The sequence below is a fragment of the Sesamum indicum genome, linkage group LG13 (genome assembly GCF_026168435.1).
Source record: "Sesamum indicum cultivar Baizhima isolate 11 linkage group LG13, ASM2616843v1, whole genome shotgun sequence".
Classification (NCBI taxonomy): domain Eukaryota; kingdom Viridiplantae; phylum Streptophyta; class Magnoliopsida; order Lamiales; family Pedaliaceae; genus Sesamum; species Sesamum indicum.
The window spans coordinates 12,872,939-12,886,352 of NC_142669.1; the positions used below are offsets into that span (position 1 = coordinate 12,872,939).

Here is a 13,414-nt window from a genome sequence, read left to right on the forward strand (position 1 = left end):
ACTTAAATTGAAATACTTAATAGCATGACCATAGCCGATACATTTATACAAAAAAATTCTACCCCAAGCACACGGAATGGAACCGTAGACAATCAAGTGAAATCCAATTCACGAAATAGTTTAATCTATCGACAACATCATTATGGTAATAGTCGTAATGTCAGAAGAATCATTACCGCAAGGCATAGAGGGGGAGGTTACAAGTGTTGATACCGTAAAATCAATTTTCAACTGAATGAATAAGACACATATGGTAGAATCATAACCATAGAACAAAACCTAATGGAAATGCATACATTTGTCTCATACAATCTTTAAATTCACACTTACAAGTATAGTATCAACGCGCAGATAATCATGGAGATGATTTCAGAATGATTCACTTTTTAATGGATGCGGATATTTTTAGGACCAGATGAAATCTAAATGGGTTCAAGAAAGCAGTCTTTAATTTATATTTACACAGTGTAATAACATCGTACAGCATAAATTATGTTGTAATATCCAAGTGCAATAGGACAACAAGAAGGTAAATGCATATACACTGTTTCCTTGATATTAATTTATTCCAAAATCAGTTGAATGCATTATAATTGATAAGATGAACCACAATGACTGTTCTGTACATTTTCTACACAATAGGTCATATATTTCCTGCATGCTAAAGAAATTCAGAGGGCTATTTATCATATGGTGATTGGTTCAAGAACTTTGACATATACACAGATATGAAGATAGTGATCAGGGTTCATCAAGTTGTTCACTACCCAGCTGAATGGAATTTCCAGCTGCGGCTTGATTCCCTGAATGCGAACAAGCTTGATCTCAGCACCGTCGGATGGTAACTGTGAATGTTCGTTTGATGCTGCCCCGGTTTCCCCAGGGCTTCTTGAGCTGTCTCCATCTGATCTCTGTCCACCCTCTACTTCCGCTCCAGATGTGTGAGCATTTGTCGAGGACGCTTCTGTGAATAGCTCGGGCAACAGAACTTTTAATGCATCATTCAGAGTAAAGCATTTTCCTGCAATGTGATGAAATGTATAAGGGTATGTAACTTAGGCATGCCCAACCAAAGCAATATAGATTATCTGTTGCAGCAGATAAAAGTATAGTTTTCAGAAATGTTTTTGAGTACAGAAAAAACATCAGCAGGCATCAGGCAAATCCCAACACGACCATCGGCCTCAGACGAGACAAAAATGAAGTTGGGGAGGCAGAAAAGAATACATCATTATAAACTTCAAAATGCAAGGACAGTAACGAATCTGTTCACATCGAATAGTATTAGGTGAATCTATTCAAAATACTGAAACAGAAATAAAGTATTGAGCATTAAAATGCTTAGTATTACCAAATCAGTATATCTTTTGTGGCAGAATCGTTCAGAGCCAGAAAAGCAGAAATTAGCTAAAGATGCTTGAGAGAAGAGCATATAAAGAATGGCAGCGTTAGCTAAGTGCCTAATTCTTTTACTCACAACTTGCATAACCTAGCATGTGAAGATATTTCTGTTGGAAAATCATGAAAAACTTTCCAGTCATAAAGGTAAAAAATTGGCATACCTTTGATATTACCAATAGTGATAGAGAAAAATCAGAGTGAATCATATCTATTCTATAAAGTTCAGGCTAGGTAAGTTTTCTTCCCCTTCTGAAACCTCTACCCATCAATTTCTTCTCTTGGACCTATACTCAAGGCCATTACCAGCTCACATCGAAGCAATTGGTCCAAGGAAAATTAAATATGAGATTATTTAAAGCTCAAGCAATAACCAATTTGACCAAAGATCTATTAAATCGGAAATTGCTATCAGTCTTACCTTCACTGTGAACTTCAACAGGACGATTTATGTAAGAAACTTTTTCCCAGCTACCAATAGCAGGCGCATCTTCTAAATCATCAGTATCTTCATCAATAGTCCGTATGTATAACCGAACGGGAACTCTACCTGATGAGAAAGACATCCTTAATACACAGAACCAAGAGGTCTAACTGGTAAATACACAAAAGAGATGATATAAAACCCACAGCCCAGAGCTGGGCAGGAATTTGATTCAAAAATTACTTGAAAACCTGCATTCATTTTCTTCTTTCTAAATAAGCTTTATGCAAAGGTATACACAAACTAAAAATTCAGCTTTGCATACTGTCTTACTCTCCTAATACTCAACTAAGTACAGGATACTAGGCAAACAGAGACTTAGAACTTATCAAGTTGTAAGCATCACAAAGGTATGAATTCAAAACTTGGAACTAACCTTACATGGAACATCTGAAACTTATACAAGGAAAAACAATTTTATCTTTCTTAGGCAAAACCATTCTTTAATTACAGTAGACTAAAGTTACTCGTCATGGGCATTTCATGTTTTGTCACAGTACTTTAAATTGTAGTTCATCTCCACATTCAGATAAACTGGTTACCTGACTCTATCGATAAGAAATATATCAATTACTGGATGCCTAAAATTTGAGCAATGGTAAACTTGCCAAATTTGGTAACACCTGCCAACCAGTCATCAAGAAAGAAAAACAGGTCCTCACAGAAAGTATGCTTTTGCGCCGTCCTAGGAATTATTTGCAAGGGACAAACACAAAAAACACTACATTGTACATAAGAGAGCTCATAAACTGGCAGGTTGGGTTGGATTTGCACAGACTGGAAACAGGGTGCTAATTGATGAGCTGAGACCAAACTTACTTGTATTTAGAGATGTTTTCTGGAAGGTCCAGGTCACACTTGGTTCAGTTTAAATTGCAAACTCATTGTCTGTGCAAGGAAGGGTCATGTGTTAAGGATAAGTAGTGCGGCAGATTGGAGGAGAGGAATCAGTTGGGAATTACGAAAGGAAATAGGGGCTGTAGAGAACAACAGTTGTTACTAAATTCAAGGGAAGAAAATTACAGAAAACGAGATGAATGTCATAACAAAAATGGCCCAGCGTACTAAGAAGTAGCCGTATACGCAAACAAGATTACATCTTTAAACACTTCGAAACCACTGCTTCACTATCTCAAACCCACTAATTTCTTTCTTTCTCCCCCTCTCTCCTCTTTTTCTTTTCTTTTTTCGGTTTTAGTTTGTTGCCCGGTTGAGGGGGTAACTTAACCATCAATCTTCATGTGGCCAATATCTTTAACTTACACCAAATAGACTCTAACCCAACGCAAGTCAACTCTTGCAGCCCCAATCCCATAATTTCGAATAGGTGGATTCATGGATCATAACCATTTTGCCACGATGAACCTGAGGATGAAAAAAATGAAACTAGCATCATTATTAAGCTTAAGTGGATCATTCTAGAGCATTATCAACTTAGCATTTCCCTCAAGATGAGCTCTTCAGTCCCAAGTTTGCATCTAATACACAAATAGATGATTAACTATTATCTCTCCAACTACACCTCCCTTTTGGTGCTTTCCAAGAAATGAATACAAAACAGAACACCCTGATTTAGCTTCAGAAAGGACCAAAACAATAAAAATGCACACTTCATATACTTAGTAAGCCAGCAAAACAAGTTTATCCTTCTAACCTGTCCTTGTTGTTCCAGTGGCATCCAAGTCATTAACTCCTTGGTTAGACTTTGATGTGGAAGAGTTCAATTTGAGAGAAAAGTCATCTCCAACGATGTCAAGTTTAAGTTTGGAAGAAACACGGAGGTAAACTTCCAGCTGACCTGGGGCATATATTATTTTGGAATTAAAATGAAGCTGGAGGAAACAAATGCACTAAAAGATCAAGAATCAACAACAAAGACTAAAATTCCAGCAACTTCACTATGAAAATTTAAGGCAATTAATCTGGAAAGGAGCAATGACAGGTAAGTAGTACAAGAACAATCTCCGGACTGTCTGAAAGGCGTGGGGACAAGATTGCAGGTCACTGCATTCTTAATAAAGAGAATAGCTGCAAGAGCATGAGGCACCAGTGCCTTCACGATTAACATAATTTTTAAGCCTTTTCGTTCTAAATAAGCTAGATATCAGCTATATTCACAGGTAAAGGATAAATGTTTTCTAACAGGAACAATGGCACCATAATACTGGAGGCACTGTATTTCTTCAAACTATCTCTGGAGTAGATAATATTTAGGTCCCAGGTTTTCCAGAAAAGAAGCCAACATAAACAAGCATGTAAATCCTGCTAATGCTTAGAAGCAAGAGAAATAAGATAGCTACAAGAACCTCAAACAAGAAGTTGTTTCTACTGTAAAAATTGGATGGAATTCTCATATGTTATATGTTGGAAACTTGGAACAAAATAGAAGTACAACCGGATCATTGGTTCACCAAGTTCCCAGAATTACTTTATGTTATCCTCATAACTTCTTGAATTATTGATCAAGTCTTTAAAAAATATAACTTGGCTGTTACTGGGAGCTAAAAGAAGAGAGGGGGTCAATTTCTGCCACTGCATCTAATGAGACACCATAAAAGGTGTAGTATTGACCAACGGATCAAAGACAAGGTGGAATTTCTATTGTAGAAAGGAGTACATTGCATTTTTCATTCTTCAGTGTGATATTATAACCACACTAAGCCAAGGTAAAACAGATATTGAGCGTTCCAGGGAAACATATTGCAACCAATCCTGATTTTATCTAGATGAGGCTCCTTGCTCTGGAGTCTATCAAATAGACTGCCAAATTCACTGTTTAAGAAGCAAGTAATTCTCTTTTCCCCCAAACCCAGCCAAGATAAGAAAAGATAGAAAGAAAGGTATAAACTTGCCCTCTGGATTCCCTCACTCCATATGTCTTTCCTTCTTCCTGTCAGTAAGAGCATAAATAACACTAAAAACACAGACAATTAATCTTCTTCAACTATTGAAAACTTGTAGGCGTTGGACTTCAACATAATTACTCTCCTAAATAGCTGTAGCTCACGAGTACTTAACCCAGAACTTTTTAGTTTCTAATAACATGCATAGTGCTTAAGCTGGAGTTTCAAGATGGCTGTGGTAAAAATGTTCCAATACTCACATAAATTAGAGGAATTAAAATAGGCTCTCATTTCCCATCCCCATTTAGTTGCCAACTAACCTTTTTGCTAAATGAATATACACAATGAATTAGGATTATCATATCGAACAGTAATTCACCGAAATAAAAACAATAGTGTTCGCAGACCAACAGAAGCTACAATAAAGCAATCATTTAGAACACACATATCCAAATACAGCTCCATACCATTTAAGACAGACCGCCAAAGTTCTGCTTGATCAGGTTGAGACATATTCATGATATTCTTGCAATTTCCATTTATAATATATGCTGCCTGTAGAGTAGTTTATGCAATTATATTAGCTAGACTAACCAAAGTGGGCAACCAACATTCACCAATTTCACTTCAACCAGGAAAACTAATACAAGATATCAGAAGTGTATACTGAAGGAAAAAGGAGGAGGAGATAACCTAGGGCATACAGACTAGGATATACAAGTCCACTAGCTACAGACAAAATATTCCATGCGCAGCTGCAAGTCTGTCCCCCATCTTGAACTAGTGAAGTTGAATCCTTTCTCCCACATATGGGTGAAAGGTGCATACATCATGTCTGTTCATATTATCGTGCTTTTCCCATACTAAATGAAGTGCATGGTTTAAAGGGAAATTATGCTTCCTTTCTCTTTGTACATATGCCCCAACATGCAATTAAATAAAATGAATCTGCTTAAAGTCTGAACTCCTAGTAAAGGTAAAAATTGCAAAAGCATACAGAAAATATATTAACCTCTTTCAGGGCATTTATAAAGCTCCATTTTATACTGTCTTCACTCTCGCAAGGGGTCAATATATTTCCAGGATATCCTCTGAAATGTATCTGCAGAGATATGGAAGAGCCCCATATGTTAAAGTGATCAAAGAAGAAATAATAATGGATGAGTATTTCAGGGACTCAGGTTAAGGTTTTGCTTGGTGAAGCATGTAGCTCGTTTTATTTAAGATGCGGGATGATCAAGAGTACAATTGGGACAGGGGTGAGGGGCATAAAGTACATGTCATGGTTTCTTATTTTATATGGTACAAAAGTTATAGAGAGAAAACTTTTCAGGAGACAAAGTGATGTCGCAGACAAATTAGGGCTGCTTGGCACATAAAAACAAATCCAACCCTTTAACAACACATTTTAACAAACTCACACCATAAAGATTAACTAGGCTGTCCGAATCGAACACATTATTGTCTCTCCAAGTCCAATTGATATACTGAAAAACACCGGATCTATTCTTCCGAGAATCACACACCCCACCTCCTAAGATGGCAAAAATCAATAAATAATCTCCTCGATAAAGCTCCAATAGAAAGTCCATGATGCAGAACAAACTATTTTATAGATTTAAATATTTTACGATTTGCATTTATAAGAGGCTATTCCATTCTATCTAGATTTTAGCTACTTCAATAACAAGCTAGAAAATTAAAACACACACTAACAATAGTCATACTCTAATGCATCTATTATAAGTTATAAACAACCAAATAAAGCTTTTTGTTTACTCATACAGTTAAGTTCCAAGGCCTCTCTGGTTCAGCACACAGAAGATCAAAAAGCACCCCTGTAGGTATGTACCTGGCATAGATGTGAATAATGCAAAGCAAAACAAATTAGAAGAAGCACTAATCTTGTCAAGGAGATAGTACAAGAAATAAATAGAGCACCTGCCATCAAAAATTGAACTATAAGTGCAACATAAGGCCCCCACAACATCAAATTAGACATGTAAGCTCCTTATTTTTACAACAATATATGATTACAAAAACATGTGAGAGTTAATGAAATTAATTCTCATAATATAAAAGAAAATAAGCAAAATCTACAAGTACTAAACCTCGCTGAACTAATTAAAATGAACATCAAATCAAACATTTAATCCTCATTACTCCTGTTATTTCTGCAGTGTCTTCTCCACCTAGAGAAATTCCTGAAGGTTACAAACTTACAATTGGATTCATAGATTTTGAAACCATAGACCCTAGTAACAAATCCTTTTCATTTGTTTGAATAATTTTAAATTTAAAGGAGTTCAAATCTTTCAACTCTAGATATCAATATGTTTTCCTAAATATTGATGGATTTCAAAATCTTCTAATATGAAGTCATTTCAAATTTCAAAATCCTTCTCTCAAACCCAAAACCAGCAATCCAAATGTAATCTAAGATTCTTCAGAATACATCACAATCCTAGAAGCAAGACATTAAATACCATATTATCAGGTAGGTTATGATACAAAAGCAAATTTTCCAGGTAATCAGTTTGGTTCCTTTAACTATTTCAAACACATTCAAACAATATGAAAACACCAACTCTACGATCAGTAGAGTAGGAGCAAATATACAGTAGCACAAAACAAATAATATTTATCATGAAAACCAAATGACACATTTTCAAACTTATTATGAAAATCAAATGATACATTAAATTCAAACTTGAGCACTTTCTAAAATCTCCATTCAAGTCAAGCCATGAACTCATACCATTTGAGCGGCAAACCTTTGTACTCAAACCACACCGTATCAACTCCCGGAGGAAGAGAACTGCTAAAGAATGGCTTAATCTGAGGTACTAACAGAGGCAAGTACCCAATCCGAGGAGCCAAGATCTGTAACACAAAATCCAAACCACAAGAAAAAGATCAATATTTTAAACACAACAATTACACAGTCCGTCAGCGGAAAACTCTCTCAAAACACTAAATCCCACATTAGAAGCACAACCATAAGGAAAAACAATTAAAAGCAACAAGGTAGTACCTCTAAATAAGAAAATAAATATTCTCAAACCCCCCACCAAGAAACCACATAAAACTTGAAAATGAACAGCTGCCAATCCACAACATACAGTAATAAATAGTCCAAAAGACAACTACTCAACACCCAAAATACAAATAAAAACCACAGAAAATATTAATAAACCACCGACATCGACTCAAGAACCGAGCGACGAGCACTCTCAGAAGTCATTTCATCAAGCACCACCAATGCAAAACCAGATACACAAAATAAAAGAAAAGGGCTACCAAAGCAGGGGGAGGAGGTGGGAGCGTGGTCACTTCGGAATCGTGGAGATGAATCTGAAGCGGTATCGCGCCTCCCCACACGTACTGCTGCGCCTCTGTTCCTCCTCCTTTATCACCCATTACCATACTCGTTCTCCGTAGGAACGGGGCACGAACAGAAACTTTCTTGCTGATTTTGTTTCCCTTTTCTGCCTGTGTTTACTTCACCTCTATTTGCGTCTAGTCGCAGGGAAGTTGAAAAAGTGAAGAAACATTTGTTTTTTCTTGTGTAAATTACATTCTTCCCCCTACCCTCTAACTTTATCACACTTCACCCCCACTTTACTTTAAATTGCATTATTTGGTCCACCCCAAACTTTTATAAATGTTTCGATTGAATCCCTATCTTAAGGATATGATTTTGTAAGGTTCAGCAATTTAGACAACAAATTTTATAAAATAAAATTAGGATAAAATTCTGAAAAAAAAAATCATATTCTTAACATTTTGTGTTATTATTCTAAAACTTTTAATTATAATATAATCATTCAAAAGTAAATAATTCTTAGAATAAATTACAACAAACCTCCCCCAAATTTAGAAAATTTAGTATAATTATGAATACTCCCTTATTGTTTGAAAAATTATTAATATCATCCTAATATTTGATGAAATTATATGATTTTTGGATGGCGACTTCGAATTGTTAACTTTATTCTTATTGTATTCTTTCTTTTTTAAAAAAAATTGTAAAAAATAGGACAAGGTAGAAGAAAATTTTTGAAAAAGAAATTATCCATTTAATCAGCCCTATACCTTAGCATTTGTATGGTATATTTTCTAAACTAAATAATAGCTACAAAAGTCCGAAGTAAACTCACTTGAAAAATAGGTTTGAAACTGATAAATTTAGCTATCTCAAAATTCCAAAATACTTGACCAAAAATTAGTTCTAAACCCTAGCATTTATATGATAGATTTCTAAACTAAATAATAACTACAAAACATTTTAAAAATTAGTAAACTTGCTTGGAAAAAAAGACCTGAAACTGTTAAAATTTGAACTATTTCAAAATTTCATGAAACTTGACTCAATAATAGTTGTAACCCTTGCATTTGTGGTAACTTTTCTAGGTTAAATAATAACTACAGAACGTATGACAAACACGTATTTAGTGCTTAAGGAAAGAAGCGTTTACTGTTCAAAAATAGGCCTGAAACTGCTAAAATTTAAACTATGTCAGAATTCCACAAAACTTGAACCAAAAAAGTCCTAAAGTCTAGCATTTATATGGTAAATTTTATAAGATAAATAATTACATAACGTATGAAAAAGAAGAAAACCTTGCTTGAAAAAAATGTCCTAAAACTGCTCAAATTTGGACTATTTCGAAATTCTACGAAACTTGACCCAAAAATAGCCCTAAACCGTAGCATTTGTTTGGTAAATTTTTTAAGTTGAGTAATAACTATAGAAATATGAAAACGAAATAAACTTGCTTGAAAAAAAAGGCCTGAAACTGCTAAAATTTGGACTATCTCAAATTTTTACGAAACTTGATCCAAAAGTAGCCGTAAACCCTGACATTTGTATGGTAAAGTTTCTAAATTAAATAATAACTACAGAACGTATAAAAAAAAATAGACTAGCTTTCAAAAAAAAAGGGCTTGAAACTGCTAAAATTTGGAGTACCTTAAAATTCTATGAAACATGATTCAAAAGTAGCACTAAACTTTAGCATTTGTATGGTAAATTCTCTAAACTAAATAATAATTATAGAACGTTCGATAAAGAAGCAAATTCGCTCAAAAAATAGTCCTGAAGCGGTTAAAATTTAGACTATTTGAGAATTCCATTTTAATTTCTGTACTTCTTCTTACTTCCGTTGCATTCTTGAGCCGTACCGATCTTTTTAGCAGTCTCAAAGTCCGATTCAGTGTGTAGGTCATGGGTATAACATGTAATACGTGTTCTAGCATGTTCAATGTGTTATAATCGGCTTTTGGAAAGCATCTTTATCACTTCAATTGATGATTATATATTTAAAATACATTGTTTAATTTTGTAAGTTAATTATGAATATTTGATGAATTTTTGAAAATTAAATTTTCTGAAAATCTTCTGTTTAGTTTTCATTTCTTAATGCAGAACAAAAGAAAATTAGTTTTTGGACGTCGGCACATAGCAGTAAAAAGAAAAATGAACTAAGCAATGTCAGAAAAATTATAGCACATAGCAGTAAAAAGAAAAATAGGGATCTCTAACAACGAAATAATTACAGAAAGATATTAGATTTTCAGGAAATATTTAACAATAAGTTACTTTTCGCACTAAGCTATTTTTTGGACAAAGTGGTCAATATCACATTTTCAAGAATAAGCACTAAGCAATAATCACAGAAATCGCACAAAGCAAAAAAATCAAGAGGTTATTTCGCAGAGGAAAAAAAAAATGAAGGCGATCTTATCGGCACCGGAGAGAAAGAGCCTGATGGCTTTGATACCACTGTTGTAAAAATCCACCAGTAGTGAACCCAAGATTAGAAAACCCTAACAACTATTACAGTAAATCATAGGTTATGAGAATCCTTGTACAAACCAATAATACAGAAATATTAAAAACAATAAAGTGTTTGGCTCAGGGCCCAAATCCGGTAGAGGGAAGCCCATAGCCAACCAAGCCGGCAACCACTCACGATTGCTATACCCAAAACACACCGACAAGCCCTTCTCCACAAAGGATCACTTAGAAACTTTCCACTTAGGAAGGGTTAGTCACGAAGAACAAATGTAGGAGGAAGAGAGTTTTTGTTCGGTTGTGTTTCACAAGAAAAACTGGCTTCTTAAATGAGGAACATTGATGTCGGAGAGAGAGGGAGATGGCGGAGCAAGAAACTGAGAAGAGATCAAAGAAATAAGGGGCAAAAGAGACTAGGAGAGGGGTGGAATTAGGTTAGGATTTTCACCTGCAAAAGGGGAGAATAAATATATAAGAGGAGCCGGGTCGGATAATCGGCTGGGTAGGTTAAATGGGTTGAGATAAAGGAATGGACCAAAGCGGTAGATATGGGCAGAGCCATCCACTGAATGGTTTTGGGGGGTTTTAGGCTGGGCTTACCAAATGGGCCATATTCATACCATTCTCCACCTTGGACTAAGACCCATAGAGGGGACTTGGATTAGGACCCAAAGAGGGGACCAAGCCCAAAATCGAATCTGGCTTCATCATTACCACTTGCCGTGATATATCCTGCAAAAACAGATAGAGATTCTTGTATATATATGGGTTAGAAAGTGCAAAGAATACTGAAAAAAATTATTTAGTCTAAGTTCAAGATTTTGAGGCAAGTTTTAAATTTCTCTATTAGTAAACACTACCCATATCTGCAGGATTAGATTCAGAATCTATCTTTTTCTAAATTAATAGTTTCCTTTGCAACTATGTCTCTAATAAAATGATAATTAACATCAATGTGTTTAGTTCTATCATGAAAGACAGAATTTTTACGAAATTGAATTTTAGATATATATTCTGCTTCAATTGTTGATAATGCAACAATGTGTTGAAGTTGTGATTTTCAGCTAATGCAAGCACCACATAAGGTAAACACATATGATGTAGTTGATTTCCTACCATCTCTATCATTAGCATAGTTGGAGCCTACATATCCTATTAATTTTGCACCATCAGCACACTTAGAAAATTTCATATCAGTATTCATAAGACCATTTAAATACCTATGCAACCATTTAAGAGCATCCCAATAACGAAGCCTAGCATTAGACATATATTTACTTAGGCAGCTTACAACATAGGCAATATCTGGGCAAGTACTAACCATTAAATACATTACAGACCCAATTGCACTAAAGTAGGGAACATTCTTCATTTGTTCTTTTGCAGATTCAGTTTTAGAATTATGATTTTTACTTAATTGAAAATGAGCAGCTAAAGGAACAAAAGAGGGTTTTGAATCAACCATAGAAAATTTTTCTAGTACAGATCTAACATAGAATTTTTTATTCAAAAAAATTGTAGAATTACTTTTTTTTTCTATCGATAGACATCCCTAAAATCTTCTTAGCATCACCCAAATCTTTCATTTCAAAATTTCTGCTCAAGTTATTTTGCAATTCTTTAATCGATTTTAAGTTGAACTAACAATTAACATATCATCAACATATAGCACAAGAAACACATGAACAGAATAATCATATTTAAAATACAAGCAATGATCAAGGCACTTCTATTAAAACTTAAGAAATGCCTGGACAGATTAAATTTCTTGTTCCATAGCTTAGGTGATTGTTTTAATCCATATAGGGATTTCTTTAGCAGATAAACATAATCAGATTTTTGTTTGTCACTAAAACCACTAGGTTGGTGCATATAAATTTGTTCTTCTAAGTCACCATGCAAAAAAACAGTTTTAATATCCATTTGTTTCAATTCCCAATCAAAATGAGCAACAAGAGCAAGAATTATTCTAACAGTAGTATATTTCATAAGATGAGAGAAAATCTTTGTACAATCAATTCCTTCTTTTTGAGTAATGCCTTTTACCACTAACTTTGCTTTAAAATGTTTTGAATCATTTTCTTGTTTTTAATTTTGAAAATCCATTTGCAATCAATAACAAAATAATAAGAACTCAATTTTTATTAGCATGCAAATATTTCATTTCTTCATTCATGGCTTGCATCCAGTGTTTCGAATTAGCATATTGTAAAGTTTCTTCATAAGTACTAAGTTCAAAATTTTCAGCATTTAACACAAGATGAAGGCGATCTTATCGGCACCGGAGAGAAAGAGCCTTATGGCTTTGATACCACTCTTGGAAGAATCCACCAGCAGTGAACCCAAGATTACAAAACCCTAACAACTATTACATTAAACCGTAGGTTACGGAATCCTTATACAAACCAATAATACAAAAATATTAACAAATATTACGAATAATTATAGATCTAATAAATACAGTAAAAGAAAAATAAGAATAGTAAAGAGTGTTTGGCTCAGGGCCCACATCCAGTAGAGAGAAGCCCATAGCCACCAAAGCCGTCAATCACTCATGGTTGCTACACCCAAAACACACCACCAAGCCCTTATCCACAAAGGATCATAACTTCCACTTGGGAAAGGCTAGTCACAAAGAACAAATGTAGGAGGAAGAGAGTTTTTGTTCGGTTGTTTTCCACTAGAAAAACTGGCTGCTTAAATAAGGAGGAAAACATTGATGTGGGAGAGAGAGGGAGATAGCGGAGCAAGAAACTAAGAGGAGATCAGAGAGAGAAAGGGCGAAAGAGACGAGGAGACGAGGAGAATTAGGGTTAGGGTTTTCACCTACTAAATGGGAGGATAACTATATAAGAGGAGTCGGGTCAAATAATGAGCCGAGTAGGTCAAGTG

At 34.8% G+C, this 13,414-nt stretch overlaps 1 protein-coding gene across 2 annotated transcripts; it reads right to left on the reverse strand.

Annotated features, from left to right (window-relative positions):
* Nucleotides 1-530: 530 nt before the first annotated feature.
* On the reverse strand, nucleotides 531-8,256 carry APG5 (autophagy protein Apg5 family). 2 transcript variants are annotated; one of them, XM_011098634.3, is made up of 8 exons: nucleotides 8,026-8,256; nucleotides 7,484-7,608; nucleotides 6,511-6,577; nucleotides 5,738-5,827; nucleotides 5,193-5,280; nucleotides 3,537-3,680; nucleotides 1,820-1,948; nucleotides 531-1,021 (listed from the first exon to the last, which is right to left on the reverse strand). In XM_011098634.3, exons 1-8 carry the CDS (start codon nucleotides 8,149-8,151, stop codon nucleotides 687-689), a joined length of 1,104 nt encoding a protein of 367 aa, XP_011096936.1. In that variant the 5' UTR covers nucleotides 8,152-8,256; the 3' UTR covers nucleotides 531-686. The 2 variants fall into 2 exon arrangements, with proteins under 2 accessions (XP_011096936.1, XP_020554365.1); XM_020698706.2 differs by lacking the exon at nucleotides 3,537-3,680.
* Between the last annotated feature and the right edge of the window lie 5,158 nt (nucleotides 8,257-13,414).

Coding starts and splice junctions, on each gene's coding strand:
- APG5 (XM_011098634.3), bottom strand. CDS start 8,151: ATGGTAATGGGTGATAAAGGAGGAGGAACAGAGGCGCAGCAGTACGTG. Junction 7,609..8,025: donor CACCTCCTCCCCCTGCTTTG/GTAGCCCTTTTC, acceptor TTTGTGTTACAG/ATCTTGGCTCCTCGGATTGG. Junction 5,828..6,510: donor AGAGGCCTTGGAACTTAACT/GTATGAGTAAAC, acceptor ATATCTCTGCAG/ATACATTTCAGAGGATATCC.